This window comes from Erithacus rubecula (assembly GCF_903797595.1).
Source record: "Erithacus rubecula genome assembly, chromosome: 26".
Lineage (NCBI taxonomy): Eukaryota > Metazoa > Chordata > Aves > Passeriformes > Muscicapidae > Erithacus > Erithacus rubecula.
In genome coordinates this window covers 3,359,476-3,376,110 of record NC_136678.1, presented here as the reverse complement: position 1 = coordinate 3,376,110, position 16,635 = coordinate 3,359,476, and the positions used below count along the sequence as shown (strand labels likewise).

At 59.7% G+C, this 16,635-nt stretch overlaps 2 protein-coding genes across 8 annotated transcripts; one reads left to right on the top strand and one right to left on the bottom strand.

Moving 5' to 3' along the window:
* The first annotated feature begins 758 nt into the window (after nucleotides 1–758).
* Nucleotides 759–8,016, top strand: HMGA1 (high mobility group AT-hook 1). 6 transcript variants are annotated; one of them, XM_079327414.1, is made up of 6 exons: nucleotides 759–899; nucleotides 1,134–1,257; nucleotides 4,576–4,680; nucleotides 5,363–5,443; nucleotides 5,818–5,868; nucleotides 6,894–8,016. In XM_079327414.1, the coding sequence occupies exons 3-6, from the start codon at nucleotides 4,579–4,581 to the stop codon at nucleotides 6,948–6,950; spliced, it is 291 nt and encodes a 96-aa protein (XP_079183540.1). In that variant the 5' UTR covers nucleotides 759–899; nucleotides 1,134–1,257; nucleotides 4,576–4,578; the 3' UTR covers nucleotides 6,951–8,016. The 6 variants fall into 6 exon arrangements, with proteins under 6 accessions (XP_079183540.1, XP_079183538.1, XP_079183539.1 ...); XM_079327412.1 differs by having other exon boundaries at nucleotides 5,818–5,872; nucleotides 6,897–8,016; XM_079327413.1 differs by having other exon boundaries at nucleotides 5,360–5,443.
* Nucleotides 7,745–9,984, bottom strand: SMIM29 (small integral membrane protein 29). 2 transcript variants are annotated; one of them, XM_079327420.1, is made up of 5 exons: nucleotides 9,933–9,984; nucleotides 9,141–9,315; nucleotides 9,037–9,062; nucleotides 8,861–8,966; nucleotides 7,745–8,601 (listed from the first exon to the last, which is right to left on the bottom strand). In XM_079327420.1, exons 2-5 carry the CDS (start codon nucleotides 9,249–9,251, stop codon nucleotides 8,539–8,541), a joined length of 306 nt encoding a protein of 101 aa, XP_079183546.1. In that variant the 5' UTR covers nucleotides 9,252–9,315; nucleotides 9,933–9,984; the 3' UTR covers nucleotides 7,745–8,538. The 2 variants fall into 2 exon arrangements, with proteins under 2 accessions (XP_079183546.1, XP_079183545.1); XM_079327419.1 differs by lacking the exon at nucleotides 9,933–9,984 and adding an exon at nucleotides 9,554–9,840 and having other exon boundaries at nucleotides 9,141–9,356.
* Nucleotides 9,985–16,635: the final 6,651 nt, after the last annotated feature.

Here is a 16,635-nt window from a genome sequence, read left to right as displayed (position 1 = left end):
GCCGAGCAGGATTAGCTCCCCAAACCCCACTGTGCTCTGAGCAGGATCTGCCCCCAAACCCCACTGTGCTGAGCAGGACCTGCTCCCCAAACCCCACTGTGCTGAACAAAACCTGCTCCCCAAACTGCACCGTGCCGAGCAGGATTAGCTCCCCTAAACCCCACTGTGCTGAGTAGGATCTGCCCCCAAATCTCACTGAGCTGAGCAGAATTTACTCCCCAAACCCCCACTGTGCTGAGCAGAATTAGCTCCCCAAACCCCACTGTGCTCTGAGCAGGACCTGCTCCCACAGCCTCTCTTTTCAGCAGTAAAATATTAAATTAATATCGTGACACAATGCAGGCATCCCTAGGAGCCCCGAGGAGGGAGCCCCCACTGCTGCTGCCCTCAGATGGAGACCAGAACCTTTTTTTTTTGTTGGGGGTTGACCTGGTGAGGAGGCAGCAAACAGCAGCATGTGCTGTGGCCATGAGCACATGGCCCGTGATTGCCCCCACGGCGGGGGGGGGAGGACACCAACCCAAAGCACAAAAAGCGGAGAGCCGGGGATATTCCTATTGTGGGGGGTCACCAATGTGGGGTGCACCCCCCCTTTCCCCGCACAGCCCCATCCGGGAGCTCTCCCAAAGCGGCACCACGAGGCTGTTCCACCCCTCCCAGAGGAGGCTCCATGTGGCCGCAGGGCCCCGGGGCGGGCAGGGCCGGGGGCGCAGCCGCCGCCGCCGCAGCCCTTTGAACGGCCCTATCGCTCCCGGCCGCGCCGCCCCGCGCCGCCCCCGCCGTGATGCGGCCCCGGCTCCGCCTCCCCCGCTCCGCCGCGCTGGGAGCTCCCTTCGCCTGTTTGCCCTTATTTAATTTCGAGTGTGATTTTGCTATTTTTAGCAGCTGGATCCCCTCCAGTAAGGCTAGGAGCTCGCTCCGGTTTTTTTATTTTCCCCTCTCCCCCCTTTCCCCCCCTCCCTCATTTTTTTTCCCCCCCCTTCGTTCTCTGCAAATGATTTTGACCCAGCTTCCTTCCTCCTGGAGCAATTTTTTTTTTCTCTCTCTCTCTCTTTATTATTTATATAAATACGCGGGGCCTGGCGGGGCCGGGGATGCGGGGCTGAGCCGCAGCCTCTCTCTTCTCCTTGCAGATCCGCAGTCGCCGCGGGCGGGGGGTCCTTTGGCTCCGCAACACAGACCCGCCGGGAAAAACAAAACCATCGAACCGCCCCCAAAACCCCACGGCGAGCACCCGGCTCCGGGATCAAGCTGACTGTGAGTGCCACCTTCCTCTTCCTTCTGCTGCGGGGGGCGCGGAGGGTTTTGCTTCCCCTGGCCGCATGCGGGGCGCGATCGGGGTTTGCAGGGCTGCATGCGGCTGGCGGTGCTCGGCTTTATTATCGGTATTAATTATTGTTAATAGCGGGGTGATGCACCTGGCGGAGTGGGGGGGGGACGGGCGGGGGTCGCCGAGCGACTTTGCCGCGCTCACTGGGTTAGCGGGTGATGCAAACGGCCCGCAGCGAGCGCAGGGGCCCGCACGGGCCCGGGACGGCCCCGGGACGGCCCGCGGGGCCGGGGCCGTGCAAGGTGCGTGGGGCCGCGGCCGGTGCACGGGCGTGGGAGCGGGGCCGGCCTTGGGGCCGGGGCCGGTGCGAGGCCGAGCCCGGCTCAGCGGGAACGCGCACACGCGGCTCTCGGGGCGAAGTTGCGGTGCTGGGGCTCAGCCGCCCCCCGCATGGCGCCCCCGCATCCCGCCAGCCCCGCATCCCGCCAGCAGCGCGGGCTCCACGAGGGGTTTTATTACCCACCCCCCCCCTCAAGGACAGGGGCTTCACAAAGCCCTGATGGTGCCCTTCCTGCCTCTTTTCTTTCTCCTCCACCTCCCTCCTTCCTTTCCTTTATCACTTCCTTTTATTATGCATCCCAGGAAGGAAGGGGGGGACTTTCCTCAATGGCAGCCCCGGGGTGGGGTTCAGAGCAGCCCCGCGGCGGGTCTGTGCTAAGGAGGAGCCCGCACATCCCTCCCGGCCCCGCACCCCTGCCCAACAGGCTCTTCAACTTCTGCTCCACGATTCCTTCCCCTCCTCCTTCCCCATCCCTCTGCCAGGAGGTGCGGCTGGGATCCTTCTCCAGCTGCCATCAGGCTGGATTTTCTGGGCGTGAAGAGATTTTATACATATATATTATATGTATATATATATGTATATATATATTTAAATTTTTTTAAATACCTGAGCCCCCGCCTATCTCCCCGCTTCTCCTGGGCCAGTTTTGTTTAATCTAAGAGTAGGTGGTAGGAGCGGGGGATTTATGGGGTTATCTGCACGGAGCAGCCTAAGCCAGCGCAGGCGGCTGGGAAGGCAGGACCAGGCCCAGGAGCAGCCGGGAGAGCGGTTCCGAGCGGACAGGCTGGGCTTGTGCAGCCCAGAGGTGGCTGCTGAGCACAGCCCAGCTCAGGCTGGGAGCAGAGGGAGCGATGGGGCTGGGGGAGGAGAGCCCGGCGGCCCAGCATCCATAGGGATGGCGAGGGGAGGAGGTTTCCTTCCCCCAGCTCCATCAATCGAGAGGCAGATGTGGCCCCTCCACCTCCAAACCGTGCAGAGATGTTTTTTTTCCCGCCCTCTCCGGCCGCGGGGAGCCGGGCAGCCCCTACCCGCGTCCCCCACTGATTCCTCCCTGCCTGGAAAGGTTTCTCCCTCAGCTGCTTCCTCTCCTCCATGGCAACCCAGCTGCTCCCTCCCTCCCTCCATGGCTCTGGTGCGTGTGAGCAGGGCCGGAGCTGCTCCCGCCATGTGCCCGGCATCGTCCCGCGGGCGGGGAGCACACCGGGGCCCCGGCAGGTGCTGGGGGCACTGCGGGGAGCTGGGGCTGCTCTCGGGAACGGGGGGGTTGGCTGGGATCGTGCTGGGATGGGAGAGAAGCATCCCCCGTTTGCAGCATCCTCCTCCCAACCCCCTCTGCCAGAGAGGGGCTCCCTGAGTCCCCCCAGCTCTGCAGCCCCTGGGGAAAGCTCGGAGGTGCTGGAGGGGTGGGATGAGGTGGGATGCAGAGGGATGGGTGGGAGGTGCACGTGCTTTCCCCAGCACCAACAACTTTGCAGCAGCAGGAGCTGATGGGGGTTGGGGGCAGACCCAGCGGCATCCCCATCCCACGGAGGGTCCCCTTGGCATTCCCAGCTGAGCTGTTGTGGGGTCTGGTCCCTCCTCCAGGGGAGGAGAGCACAGCAGGGTGGGGGCCATGCTGAGCCCATCTGTTTCCAGCTGCAGGAGGGGGCACGCAGCAGCTCGAGGCTGCTCTGACAGAGATTGACTTAAAAAGAGACAAAACCCCGTCCCAGCCCGACCAGCAGCCGGCCCTTTGCTGGCCTAAATCTAAACCATACTTCTTTTTTTTTTCCTAAGAGACTCCTTGATGGGCTCTGGGATGCTGTGAGTAATATTTTCGGGGTGTTTACACTACGGCATGGTTTCTGTCTCCCAAAAAAAAAAAAAATACTCCGAGGGTGGTTTTTGTTGTTGTTGTTCTGCACTCATGAGTCACTTCCAGAGGGGAGCAGGAGCTGACGCCTGTTTTTTGAAAAGGCTCAGAGGTCTGAGTGTGGCTCCTCAGGCTGCATGTCCTGCCCACACCCTCCCCAGTGAGGATCAGTGTCCCAGGGGGCTCAGCACCCTCTGCCCTCACAGCCCTGCTATCCCAGATGCTCTGGACCAGTTCCTCAAAACTGAGCATTATATCCCAGAGGTAAAGGGGTGCCTCCATCAGCACACACAGAGGGGATACACAGCCTGGGATGTGCCTCTGTTCCTGCTGGGAAGCCTCAGATCCCCACTCTGGGCATGGACATGATCACCCCTGTGTGGGGACACCAGCAAGCAGCAGGGCTGTGGCAGCAATCCTGCTCCTTGCCACCCTGAGTGCATCCTCCCTGGCAGACAGGCATGGAGCCACCCCCACAGCTCTGGAAAAGCAGGTTTTCCCTGTGCCCCTGGCAAGCAGCAAGGTGGAGAGGGGAAGATGGAGCCTTTTCCTCTGTGGAATTGCTCCAAGAGCCAGGGAGAGCTGCCCAGCCCTTTGGGACATACACAGGGGAGGTGAAAACCCAGTGTCCCCAGGTCAGAGTGTCTGTCCCTAATCCCAGCTCAGTAGCAGGGGCAGGGGTGCAGCAGCTACCCTGGGCTGTGGGACCCTGAACCCCACTCCAGGGCCTTGGCACCCCCCTGGGGACAGCCAAGGTCCCCAGTGCCACCACTCATCCTGTCTCAACTCGTGGGTGCCAGCAGCACAGATGGGATTTCAGATTAAATCTGGAGCCACTCTCCTCTTTTTGAGGAAAGGGGCCAGGCTCTGCAGGATGAAGCTGCTGCTCCCCAAATGCCTGAGGGCACCCCAGGAGCTGCAGGGTGGCCATGCCATGGGCTTGGGGCACTGCCCTGCAGTCCCCCAAAATGCAGCCAGTGCATTTTGCTCCCCAGCCAGTGCCAGGAGCATGCAGGGGGCATCTCACCTGGCCCAGGGTGAGGGCTGGGGGATGTCACACTGGCATGGTGAGCCAGAGCCGTGGCTGACTGACCTTCCTCCCTCCTGGGACAGACAATGAGTGAATCCAGCGCCAAATCCAGCCAGCCCCTGGCCTCCAAAGGGGAGAAAGACGTGTCTGAGAAGAGGGGCCGAGGGCGGCCCAGGAAGAAGCCGCAGGTACGTGGGGTCCCCTGTGAGGCAGGAGGGACTGGGCACCCCCAGGGTGTGGGGCAGAAGGAAACCCCCCCACCCACACCCCCCTAGGCTGGGGACACCCCCATTGCAGCCCTGCTGCCCCTTTGGGCAGCACCTCCCCAGCACAACCCTCATGGGGGGCTCCAGAGCCCCCCCCCAGAGCTCCTGGCCGTGGCTGGGGGCTCTGCTGCCCCTCCCCAGGCCCTGCTGAACCTGCCTTTGCAGACGGGCTAATTAAAGCCCCATTAGCAAAAGCTGCTCAGAGAGATAAGATGCTGCTGGAGCCTTTATAGTACCAAACCCCACTCAGCCCCCCCGAGGCAGGTGGGGTTTGTGCACCTCGTTTTCCTGTAGAAAATGTGATTTGTGGCTTCCTGGGCTGTGACACCAGCAGTGGGCAGGGTCTGGGCTGAGGGGACCATCCATGTGAGCTGAGTGGGTGATGCTGGGGGTGGGAAAGGTCATGTATGCCCAGCTGAAGGACACACAGGAGCCTGTGCCTGCTGTCTGATCACCAATCCCAGTGTGACCAGTGCTCCCAGTGGCACATGGAAAAGAGCATCTCTGCCCTGGCAGGGCACAATGGGGCTCCCAGGCTGGAGCATCCTGGGGTGCACTGGAAGCCACTGTGAGCATGCAACCCCCTCTGCTCTCCCTCCAGCAGGAGCCCAGCGAGGCCCCGACCCCCAAGAGACCCCGTGGACGGCCGAAGGGCAGTAAAAACAAGGCCACCACAAAGGGCAGGGTAGGTACCCAGGGATGGGGCTGCTCCAGGTCTGGTTTGAGCTCAATCATGGATAATTCAGGACAGATCTGCCTCGGATGTGGGGATGGGGGGAGTGATTCTGGCCCACGGAGGGTGGGGGAGCTGTGTCAGCATCAGGACACCCCAGATAAACCTGTTTGCAAAGCACACGAGTCACATCCTGCACCCACCTCGTGACTCACGGGGCATCCTGGGGCTGGGGGGCTCGGGGGGCTGGCAGGAGCACCCCAGGAGATGCCACTGGGGTGATGAATCTGGCAGCCACGGGTGGGAGGAAGGAGAACACCGCCCACCCCTGCCAGCATCCTGGGGACAGCCTGATCAAAATGCCTTTTTTTGTTGTCCTGCCTCAGAAAGCTGCAGTCACGCCAGGGAGGAAACCTCGAGGGCGACCCAAAAAATCGGTGAGTGGGCTTTTCCTTTCCCCATCCAGCCTGGCAGGCTGCTGGGCACTTTGGGGGCACAGCAGCTCCCCATAGAGCCCCATGAGTGTGGGGGGATGCTGTCGGGTTGGGGGAGCTCAGAGGAGTTGAGTGGGTAGGACACAGCACTGGGTGGGCTCTGAGCCCCCTAGGGCTGGGGCTTTGAGGAATCCTGGCCCCCCCATCTCCCCATGGGCCCAAGAGCAGCGTTGGGTGGCTGGTCCTGCCCTGGGGACGTGCTGGCACAAGCCTGCCCAGGTCCCTGCACAGCATTCCTGCAGCCCGCGGGTGCAGCCACCCCCTCCTTTCCCTCCTCCATTCCCTTTTTTCCTCCTTTCCCCCTCAGTTCGCAGCTCAGGCTGCTGCCAGGTACCCGGACGGTTCCATCTCCTTTGCCTACCTGTCCCAGATTTTACTCCTTTTCCCACTGAAATTCCTTGCACAGCCGAGGGTTTGGGAACCTGCAAAACCCGAGGTGGCATCCTGGGGTCTCCTGTGCCGGTGTCACGGTGCCAGGAGCCATTTGGGGACGCCAGGGTGGGGGTGGGTGTAGGAGGAGCCTGTCCCGTGCCGGGGACACCATGTCCCGCTCTGGCAGGCGCGGTGGCGTTTTTGTGAATGAAGCGGGAGGAAGCGGGGGCTGCTGTGACTCAGGCTCACTCAGCCCTGAGTCACCGCCGCCTGCGGGGTCAGGGCCGCCCACCCCGGCCTGGGGACACCCGGGACTGGACAGGGACAGCCACGGCTGCCACCACCCCCCCGGTGGCCACTGGGGACAGCGGTTCTACACTCAGTGTTGTGATTTCCTCACTGTGAGCCCATCCTTGGGGTTTCTCACCTGGGATTTAAGTGCTAAACTGAAGTTAATTTTAATTCAAGAGGGTGCTGTGCCTCAGTTTCCCTCGTTGCACAAAGGGTGTGATGGTTCTGGCCAGCTCTTTGTTCGGGAGCAGTGAAATGAGTCTGCACCCCCTGACACCCCCCGGCCACATTCCTTTGCCTTGCAGCAGCAGGACGAGGAGGAGGTGAACATTTCCCAGGAGTCATCCGAGGAGGAGCAGTGACACCTCCCGAACCGGCGCTACCTCATCGCCCGACGGCCCCGCAGCGGCCGGGGGAGAGGGACGGGGAGAGACCCACTGTGCCGCCCTGGCTTCCTCCTCCTCCTCCCTCCTCCGCTCCCTCCTCACCCTCAGACAACGGCAGCACTGGAAAATGGCCCAACCCGGGCGGCCCCCACAGCCCCCGCCCGGGGGGGGCACCTGCCCCAGCTCCCCCTCCCCAGCCCTGGCCTTCGGAGCAGCCCCACTGGAAAGGGGGATCACGGCAGAGAGCTGGGCTGGCACCCCCCACCTTCGCTGCCCCCCATGCAGTGATCTCACCCCACCAAAGTGGGTGCTGGCTGCCCCCCCCCCAGCACTGGGGCCTCTGCAGGGAAGAGATGGGGGGGCAGTGAAGGTGAGACCCCCCCCAAATGCATTAGACCTTTGCTCTGGCCCTGCTGCTACCCTGGGCAACCCCTTTGTCCCCCCAGTCCTGGGTGACTGCACTGTGTGTGGGAGCAGCTCCCGCAGCGCTGCCGGGGCCCGGTGCCCATCCCTGGGGTGCCCGTCCCCGGGGGTGCCAGTCCCCAGAGGTGCCCGAGCACCCCTTTCCTCATAGGTTCTGGTATAAATATTTTTTTTTTGTTGAGTACTTTTTTTCCTTTCATTCACAACTACCTCTGGATATTTAAGTTCCACTCTCTGAACTCACAGATGCGCTGCTGGGGCACCGTGGGCTCGGTGGTTCCTGTTTTCGGGGTGTTGCTGGGGGCTGTGGGGTATTTTTTTTTTTTCCCCTTTTTTTTTAGGCTCCATTTTTCTTTTTTTTTTTTAAATCGTTAATTTGAGGTCTAGTTCGCTCTGCTGCTTCAAGGGATCGAGGCTGGCAGGGCAGAGGTGTGGGGGGACCATGGGATGCTCCCCTTGCCCCTCTGCCCCGGCACGACGGCTGCAGCGGGACCGGAGGTCGGTGCCGGGCGGCCCCGGCGGGAGAGAATCGGGGTTTGGTTTGGGTTTCTTTTTTGGTTCACTGTTAACGACCTTTTGGGTTCCTATTTGCAGTTACTTGAATAAAACATTTTATGGATGTTTGTGTCGCCTCTGTCCTCGGCTGGGTGGGGCAGGGATGGCTCCTCCCAGGGCATCTCCACAGGGACATCCGTGCTGGTGGCAGCCACCAGCCATCCACGGGGATGAGCTACCGATGGAAACACAAACAGGCAAAGCCCTTTTGTCCCCCAAAATCCCGCCCAAGGTCGGGGACCCCCAGCCCCACACCGAGCCTCGGGGCCAAGGCAGAGACGTTTATTTATCCCACTTTCCCCGGGCATCCCGTGCCAGCAGCCTGCTGCTCCCTGCCACTGCCCCAGCCCCTGTGCGCCCTCCTGGCGCTTTCCAAGGGGCTGCTGGAGCAGTTCAAGCGAAAAAAAAAAAAAAGGCAAAATCAGGCACTGAGGTGGGAGATGTCCTGGTCAGTGCTCAGAGGTGGGGGCAGTGGCTGTAGCACCACCGTGGCACATCCTGCCCGTTTTGGCTGGTGGTACCAGTGCTGACACCGTCCTCCGTTCCCTCCAGCGGGCAGGATCCGGTCCCGGTGCTCCAGGCGGGGTCAGGCCCTCCAGTCCCTGCGTGGGGGCCAGGGGGGAGAGGGTCCCCCCCAGCCGGGCACCACCTGCAACACAGAGGGACACACCTGCAGCCCAGGGCGGCGTGGCGGGTGGGGAAGGGCACTGCCCACGCAGCCCAACCCTCCCAAAAACCTCTGGATTACACCCAAAGCCCCACTCCCTCCAGGTTGGACTCAACGTTCTTGGAGGTCTTTCCCACGATTCCCACAGCTCCCTCGGGACAGGCGCCTCACTTGCTGCTGCTTCAATTTTTCATAGAAAAAAAAATCAGGATAAACGCCAATTCCTACCACAGCCACTCACCTGAGCCTCCTCAGCCTCCACCAGCAGCTCCTGCTCCGACTCGGGCGGCTCCTCCGCCGGGTCGTAGCTGTACATGGGCAGCAGCCGGTGCCGCAGCCGGTCGGACCTGCCGGGGGTCAGCGGTGAGCGGTGAGCCCGCAGCCCCCCAAGGCCCCCAGCGCCGCATCCCCGCTCACCTGCGCTTCTTCTTGACGTACATCACCTGCGGGGAAAGGCATCAGCAGCGCGGGGCTCGGCGCTGGGCTCGCTGCCCCCCAGTGCCCCCTGCCCGCCCACTCACCGCGGCCAGGAGGGCGCCGAGGAGGGTGAGGAGGAGGAAGGGTCCCAGCACGGAGCCCACCAGCGAGTCCCCCGCCGCGCCCGGGGCCGTGGGGGCCGTGGCGTTGCTCATGGCCCAGCGCCGGCTCCTGCCCGCATGGGGGGGACGCGCCTGGCCGGCCCCACGGACCGGAGCTCTGCAAGCCACAGCCTCGGGAGTGACCCACCGGCCTCGGGAGTGACCCTCACCCCGGGAATTCAGCGGCCGGGAATGACCCTCACCCCGGGAGTTCACCTCCCGGGAATGACCCCCACCTCGGGAATTCACCGCCCGGGAATGACCCCCACCCCGGGAGTTCACCTCCCGGGAATGACCCTCACCTCGGGAATTCACTGCCAGGAATGACCCTCACCCCGGTAATTCACCACCCGGGAATGACCCCCACCCCGGGAATTCACCACCCGGGAATGACCCCCACCCCGGGAATTCACCACCCAGGAATGACCAGCGCGCAGGTAATAACCCACCTCCCGCCCGCTAATAACCAACTACCCGCTAATGATCCCCCGCGCTGTATCACCCCGTGGGGGGGGGTCACCCCGCACTCCCCTCCCCGCAGAGCTGGGGCTGGGGGGGATCCGCCTCCACCTGCGGGTCCCCCGCACTGGGCTCTGCCCGGGATACCCCAGATCCCCGATCCCCACCCCAATTCCCCCCCTTTCCTCCTCGTTCGGGTTCGGGTTGCCCCGGGCTCCCCCCCACACCCCCCACTCTGGGGATCCCCGCGCGCGCGCCCCGCCCCGCCCCGCCCACCTGCGCGCGCCGCCCGCACCCGGAACCCGCGCGGCGCGTGACGGGCGCGGGGGTGGGGCCGAGCGAGCGCGCGGGAAGGGGGCGTGGTGAGAGGAAAAAGGGGCGGAGCTTGTGGAGAAGGGGGCGGGGCTTTGTTAGAAGGGGCGGTGGCGGCGCGCGGCCGGCAGGGGGCAGCAAAGACCGGGCGGGGGGGCGGGAAAACGCGCGAGGGGAGCGGAGGGAGCCGGGTAAGGAAAGGCGGGGAAAAGGGAAAAACAAACGGGAAAACGGGCAAAGGGAGACGGGGAAAATGGGGAACCGGGCAAAGAGAAACAGGGGAAATGGGGAACCGGGCAAAGAGAAACAGGGGAAATGGAAAAAATGGGGAACCGGGCAAGGAGAGATGGGGAAAATGGGAAAATGGGGAACCGGGGAAAGAGAAACAGGGAAAATGGGGAACCGGGCAAAGAGAAACAGGGGAAATGGAAAAATGGGGAACCGGGCAAGGAGAGATGGGGAAAATGGGGAACCAGGGAAAGAGAGACGGGGAAAATGGAAAATTGGGGAACTGGGTAAAGAGAGACAGGGAAAATGGAAAAAATAAATGGAATAATGGGGAACTGGGCAAAGAGAGACAGGGAAAATGGAAAAATGGAGAACCAGACAAGGAGAGCCAGGGAAAATGGGAAACAAGGGAACTGGGCAAAGAGAGACAGGGAAAATGGAAAAATGGGGAACCAGACAAGGAGAGCCAGGGAAAATGGGAAACAAGGGAACAGGGAAAGGAGAGACAGGGAAAATGGAAAAACGGGGAACCAGGAAAGGGAAGAAGGGAAAAATGGGGAAAAAAGGAAGTAAAGGTCTCTGGGAGGCAGGGAGAGAGTGGAGTGGTGGGCAGAGAGATGGAGGGAGGGATGGGGGAGTTGCACATCTGGCAGGTGAGTGCACAGCTGGGGTGTGGGTAGGAGAAGAGGGATGGATGGATGGATGGATGGATGGATGGATGGATGGATGGATGGATGGATGGATGGATGGATGGATGGATGGATGGATGGATGGATGGATGGATGATGGATATGTAGGTGTGGTGTGAGACAAGCAACCCACAGGGCTGGATTCAGGAACACGGGCAGGCTCATCCACACTGGGTGTGGGTCCCTGGCCAGGGGCTCCTGCTGTGGCTGCACCCTGGGGGCTCCAGGCAGGGGCTATGCTGGTGACAGCAGTGTCACCCACAGGGGTGGCGGCGCCCCAGCCCTGATCCCGCCGCGGGGCTAATCCGCTTTGCCCGCAGGGAGCAGATGGTGCCGCTAAGTGGGTCAGGCAGGAGCGGGGACACCGCGCAGCGCTGGCCCCACTGCGCTTCCAACAGCTACAGAAAACAATCACCCCGTGGGGTCAGGTGAAAGAGGAGCCTGGACAGGGAGGAGATGGGGGGACACAGCCCCTGGAGTGGCAGCAGGGCAGGGCTTGGCCACTGCAGAGCATCCAGAGCCTCCTGAGGTGGTGGGAAAGAGCAGCAACAGTCTGGGATGGACCTGGCCATGGCACAGTCGGTTGTACCCTGGACTCTGCCTGCACCTCTGCCTGTGCCTCTGCCTGAACCTTTGCCTGCAGTGCTCCCTGCACCCTGCCCATATTGCTGCCTGAACCACTGCTAGTCCCTGCACTGCTGCCCTCACCTCCTGCCCACCCTATGCAGGGCATTTTCCCCTATCCAGAGCAGAAAAGGGCACCAGCTGTCCCAAGAGGGGCCAACAGCTGCTGTTCCCAGTGTCCCATTGTCCCCAGGGGGAACCCACTTTCCTCAACAGTGGAAGTCTCCCCCGGCCCCAGAGCCCCTTCCCAAACCAGCCCCAGCCCCTTTCACCACGGCAATGGGGGAACCACAGAGTGGGACAGGACCCCCAATCCTCCCCAGCCCAGCAGTGTCACCTCGGGGCCTTCCATGCTGCCACCGTCCACTGCTGCCATCCCCTCCCAGCTGAACCCTGCTGTGCCACGGCTAAAAATAACTCCATCCATTTCTAGGAAAGCTCCTTGGAGAGCATGAGCGAGTGGGAGCACATGCCCAGGAGGAGCATGCGTGGTCCAGGGGAAGCAACATCCTGGGAAGAGACCGGGGGTCACCAAGCCCCTCATGGCCACAGCCAGCCCAGGACACCTGCAGCATCCACACATCCCATTTTTTTCCCCAATCCACTGTTTCCCAGAGTACCCAAATTAGGGGCGAAAGGGAGTTAAAGCCGGGGCAGCACAAGACCTGCTCATCCCTGGAGAAATCTCCCCCTTGCTTGCCTTGGGGTGGGGAAGGATGTTGGGGGGGCTGAGGCAGCATCTCCACCCACCCTGGGGACAAGGCACCGTCGTGATTGGGCGTAAGGGGCGTCAGGCAGCGGGGAAAAGCTGAAATAACAACACAGACTATTCATTCCTGCCCCAAACCCCGCTGTGAGACATCAGCCCCCTCCCCTGCGCCGCTTGGCCCCCAGCACATAATTGGGGACAGCTTTGCTGAGCCGCTAAGCTCCCGTTTAAGCAGCTGAGCGCAAGTGGCCGGATTTCCAGCCAGCGCATCCCCCCGGCTGCTCATCCGCCCAGAAACGCCGGGCCGGGGGTCCCCGCGGGGGGACTCTGCCTCTGCTCAGGCATTAACGCCGCCGTCAGTACGGATTAATTCTGCCCTGGGCTCCGCGCCGCAGCTGCGACCGAGGCTGTGCTGCACCAGCCGCCGGGTTTTCAGCAGGAAAACATCCCGGTCCCAAAGGGAATTTGCGGAGGCTCGCTTAGGGATGGGTCTCCGCAGCGAGCTCACCTTCCTCACCGTTCTGTGGCACGGCCGGGGGTGCTGGGGGTCTCTGTGCAGCCTCTCCCACAGCTGCTCCCTTGCGAAGGGTTTTGTGAGAGGTGGGAGCACATTCGGAGGCTCCACGAGGCTCTTTCCTTAAAATGTCCCTTTTTATTACAGACTGCATGCCCCATCTCAACAGCAGGCTGTTGGGGATGTCCCTGCAGCTCCTCTTGCAGGCTGTGACTGTCCCCAAGCCACTGCAGGGAGGGTTTTCTCCTCGGGTGACACCATTGCCTGATTTCTGAGTTCACATACACAGAGAAAAGCAGTGGGATGGAGAGACCAGGCAGGAGGCAGAGCCGTGTGAAATACTGGTGTGTTTATTGTTGGCACTAGATTACAGCCCACACTCTCACAAACTGGCATCCACCAATTTAATTGTTTTCAATTTTTTACTCTTTTAAAGACAGCAATGGCCTCCCTCTCACACAAACTCAGCAGAAAAAAACCCCTTGTGACAGGACCCTGCCACACAGAGAGCCCTCCAGCCTTTGTGGAGACACAAAATGAAATATCAGACTCATGCAGGGATGTCCTACACCTGCATTACCCAGAGGCTCCAGCTGAGACACAGCCCCAAAGGAAACAGAACGTGTTTTCTACCTCACGTGTGGGACTTTGAACAAAGGTGTTGTAAGAATGAGTCAGTAAAAAAGACAAAAAGCATCCACTGCAATGCTCCATTTCCAAAGGGCCTTTGCAGTTGCAAAGTGTTTCTGCAAGCTGTGTAATTTATTGTAACCCTCCCATGTGTAGCTCACCAGGAGATTAGAAACACCAAATGCTGGAGTGAGGAACAGAGATCTGCAGCCAGGAAAATAAACCCAAACAGATTATGGGAATTACAAGTACAAAACCATCTTGAATTCACAGAGAGTTGAATATTTCTCTTGCAACTCATTGAAAATCACTGGAAATACCAGGCCTCTTTTAATCCTAATAAATCAGCAAGTTCATTCTCTACATCAGTTTTCCTTCTGCAAACTTGCTGACACTTCCCTGTGAAAGCCAGGTGGCAGGAGCAGCACAAGAACGTCCATGAGACATCCCACCACATCCCAGCTGACCCCACCATCACATGGAGCACAACACCCAGGGATCCCTCAGCATCAGGCCCCACTCCAGGCCTGGATGTTTGGGTGACTTGGATCAGTATCTGGATTCAGAACCTGTTTTTCCTCACACCAAGGTCAGTCCCACCCTCAGTTGTGGGGGTGAGGTCGAAGGTTCCAGCTCAGACACAAACCAGAGACAGTCAAAGCCCCACAGCCCTGACTTGCCATGGGAATTCCTTGTTTTGGGGAGGAATGAAGAAGCCTCAGGCAAACACAGCCATGGACAGGAGGCTGGACAGTGGACACTGGTCATTCATCCCTCAGCTGGGGTCTGGGGTCCCCTCCCCCTGATTTGGGGGCACTGCCAGGAGCCCCCCATGTACCCAGAGCTCATGGAAGGACTGAGCAGCAAATGCAAAGTGATCATTCCAGATTTTCTGATTTAATAAATATAAAATAGGACACACAGGAAATTCAACAAATACTCTCAGACCTCCCCAGGTTTCTGAGGCAATTCTAGAGCAAATTCATCAAGTATAACATCAAAATTCCCATCTTCCCACCAAAAAAAAAGAAAAAAAAAACAAGAAAAAAACCAAACCTCTATGGACTAGCACCAGAGAGATGTATAAATCTCCTAAATACAACTTCAGTCCAGTTCAGTTTCTTTTTCACCAGCTACACCTTAGTTATGTACAGACCCCTGACACTACCCTAGAACAGCACTCCAGGATCTCTGCAGCTGGATTAGTTCATTCCAAGGTCAGGAAAATAAGGATCACACCCTGTGTGTGTCAGGGACTCAGGGAGCAGCTGAGGGACACTCCAGCCATGATGTCACCACGTCCCTGAAGGGCTGCAGCCACCTGATGATGCCTTATTGAGCAGGAGAACTGATCCAGGAGGGAAAACCCAGCCTGGGAATCACTGGGTCAGCCAGAGGGAAAAGCTCCTCACACTGCACCAGTCCCTGCTTGGGGCAGGTTTGGCAGAAAATGCAGCTCTGCCCCCCCCCCAGCACCAGATCGAGTCAAACCCCAAAGCAACCCCCCACCAACCCCCAGTGCTTCCTGTATGCCCTGCACAGGGATGGGTGTGAAAACACAAACACAGCAGTTTGGGATAAAACAGAGAGAACAGGCAGGAAAACCTCCAGCTCTTGTACAAGGGGAACCTGCTGGAGCTGGGCAGCCTCCAGCCTCTGATCCCCACTCGCTGTGGAATGCTGAACACAGCTTGTGCATGGAAAAGCTGAGGCAAAGGCCCAAAGCCCCTGCTAGATCTGGGAAGGGAACTGAGGATTCCTGACATTCCCTACCCACATTTTTAGCCACTGAATACTTTGTGGCCGCACAAGGGAAAAAGCAACACTTGCAGATTCCAATCCCTTTTCATTTTCCCCTTTACAGAGTTTGCTTTAAGGCACATTCCAGCTGAGGCTGAATGAGCTGCCTCGGTGCTGGGCAGGACAAAAGGGAAGAGCTCACAGCATCCATCTACACAGGAACAGAGCTGCTGGGAATGCTGATACTGCTGCTCCTTCCAGCCCCCAAACCCAGCTCCCTCCTTCCCCCAGCACCAGGGTTTTTTGACAGCAGCAGGTTTGGGTGCTGCCTCCCCAGCACCCATGGGTGACATGCAGCCTTTCCTCTATTCCCAAAACACCTGGCTAAGCTGGAAGCAAACCAACCTGAGGAGACTGTCACCATGTCCCCTCCCTGCTGTCACTGCCTCAGTTCTGGGGAGGTTTTACAGCTTGAGGTTTAATGTTTTCAATTTGAAAAAAAATAATCTTTTCAGTTTGCACAGTGGCTGTTACACATCCAGGGAATGTTCTGCCTAATGCTGTACCTGGAGAGGTGATTGCCAATGGCTCAGAATTCTCAGTGCCACAGCAGTTCTGAGCTGGGGTGTGCTGGCCCTGCTGACCACACAGAGCATGGAGAGCTTGGCCAGAGCTGCTGGGGAGTGGCAACACTGCCCTGAGATAGGGGAGGCAAAAAAAAAAACCCTCCCTGCTTTCAGTCTTCTCTCCCAGGAAAAGGCAGCACCTCGCAGGCCCAGCAGTGGCTCAGCCAAGCAGCACCCACCACCCAGCAGGGAAATCCCCCAATCCCCAGCTGCACTGCAAAGGGATTCCTCCCTCTGAAATGTGCCTTTGAACAACCTCAGTGTGAGCAGAGCCACATCTGAAACCCAACACACCCAACAGCAACCAGCTCAGCCAAGGGCTGTGTGGTTCCTGCCACACGATTTCCAAGCTGCCAATAACCAAAGAACCAAAATCCCTTTTCCACCACAACAAACCCTTGTCTGGGAGAGACTCCCCAAAACAAGAGCCCCACAATTCCAGCCCTGCTGGGTTTCATTACACTCAGCTCTCTCTGCACTTTACACACATGTAAGACCATCACAGAGGTTTGGGATCTGACAAATCCTGCTGGAAAGATCAAACAGTACTCAGACACAAGGTGCTCCAGGGGTGTCTTCTCCTGATCCCATTCTGGAGTCACCAAACTGGTGGAGAATTCCCTGCCCCTTGCTGGTGTACCAGGAGTGGGGTGTCCTTGGCCACAGGAATGGAAAGAGGCAAGAGAAGTGACCCCATTAGTGACATCACTGTGCCCCTAAGGAACTTCAGAGGGACCCCCAGAGCCCAGAGGTGATGAAGAGCAGCAGTCCCTCCTCACCTGCACCCTGCTCATACCCCCAAAAAGCATTTGGGACTTGTCAGGACAGCTGCTGCACCTCACTGGCTGGCTGGGGACACCCTGTGTCATACTCAGCTCCCAGCAGTGCCAGGCTGAGAGCCAGCTAA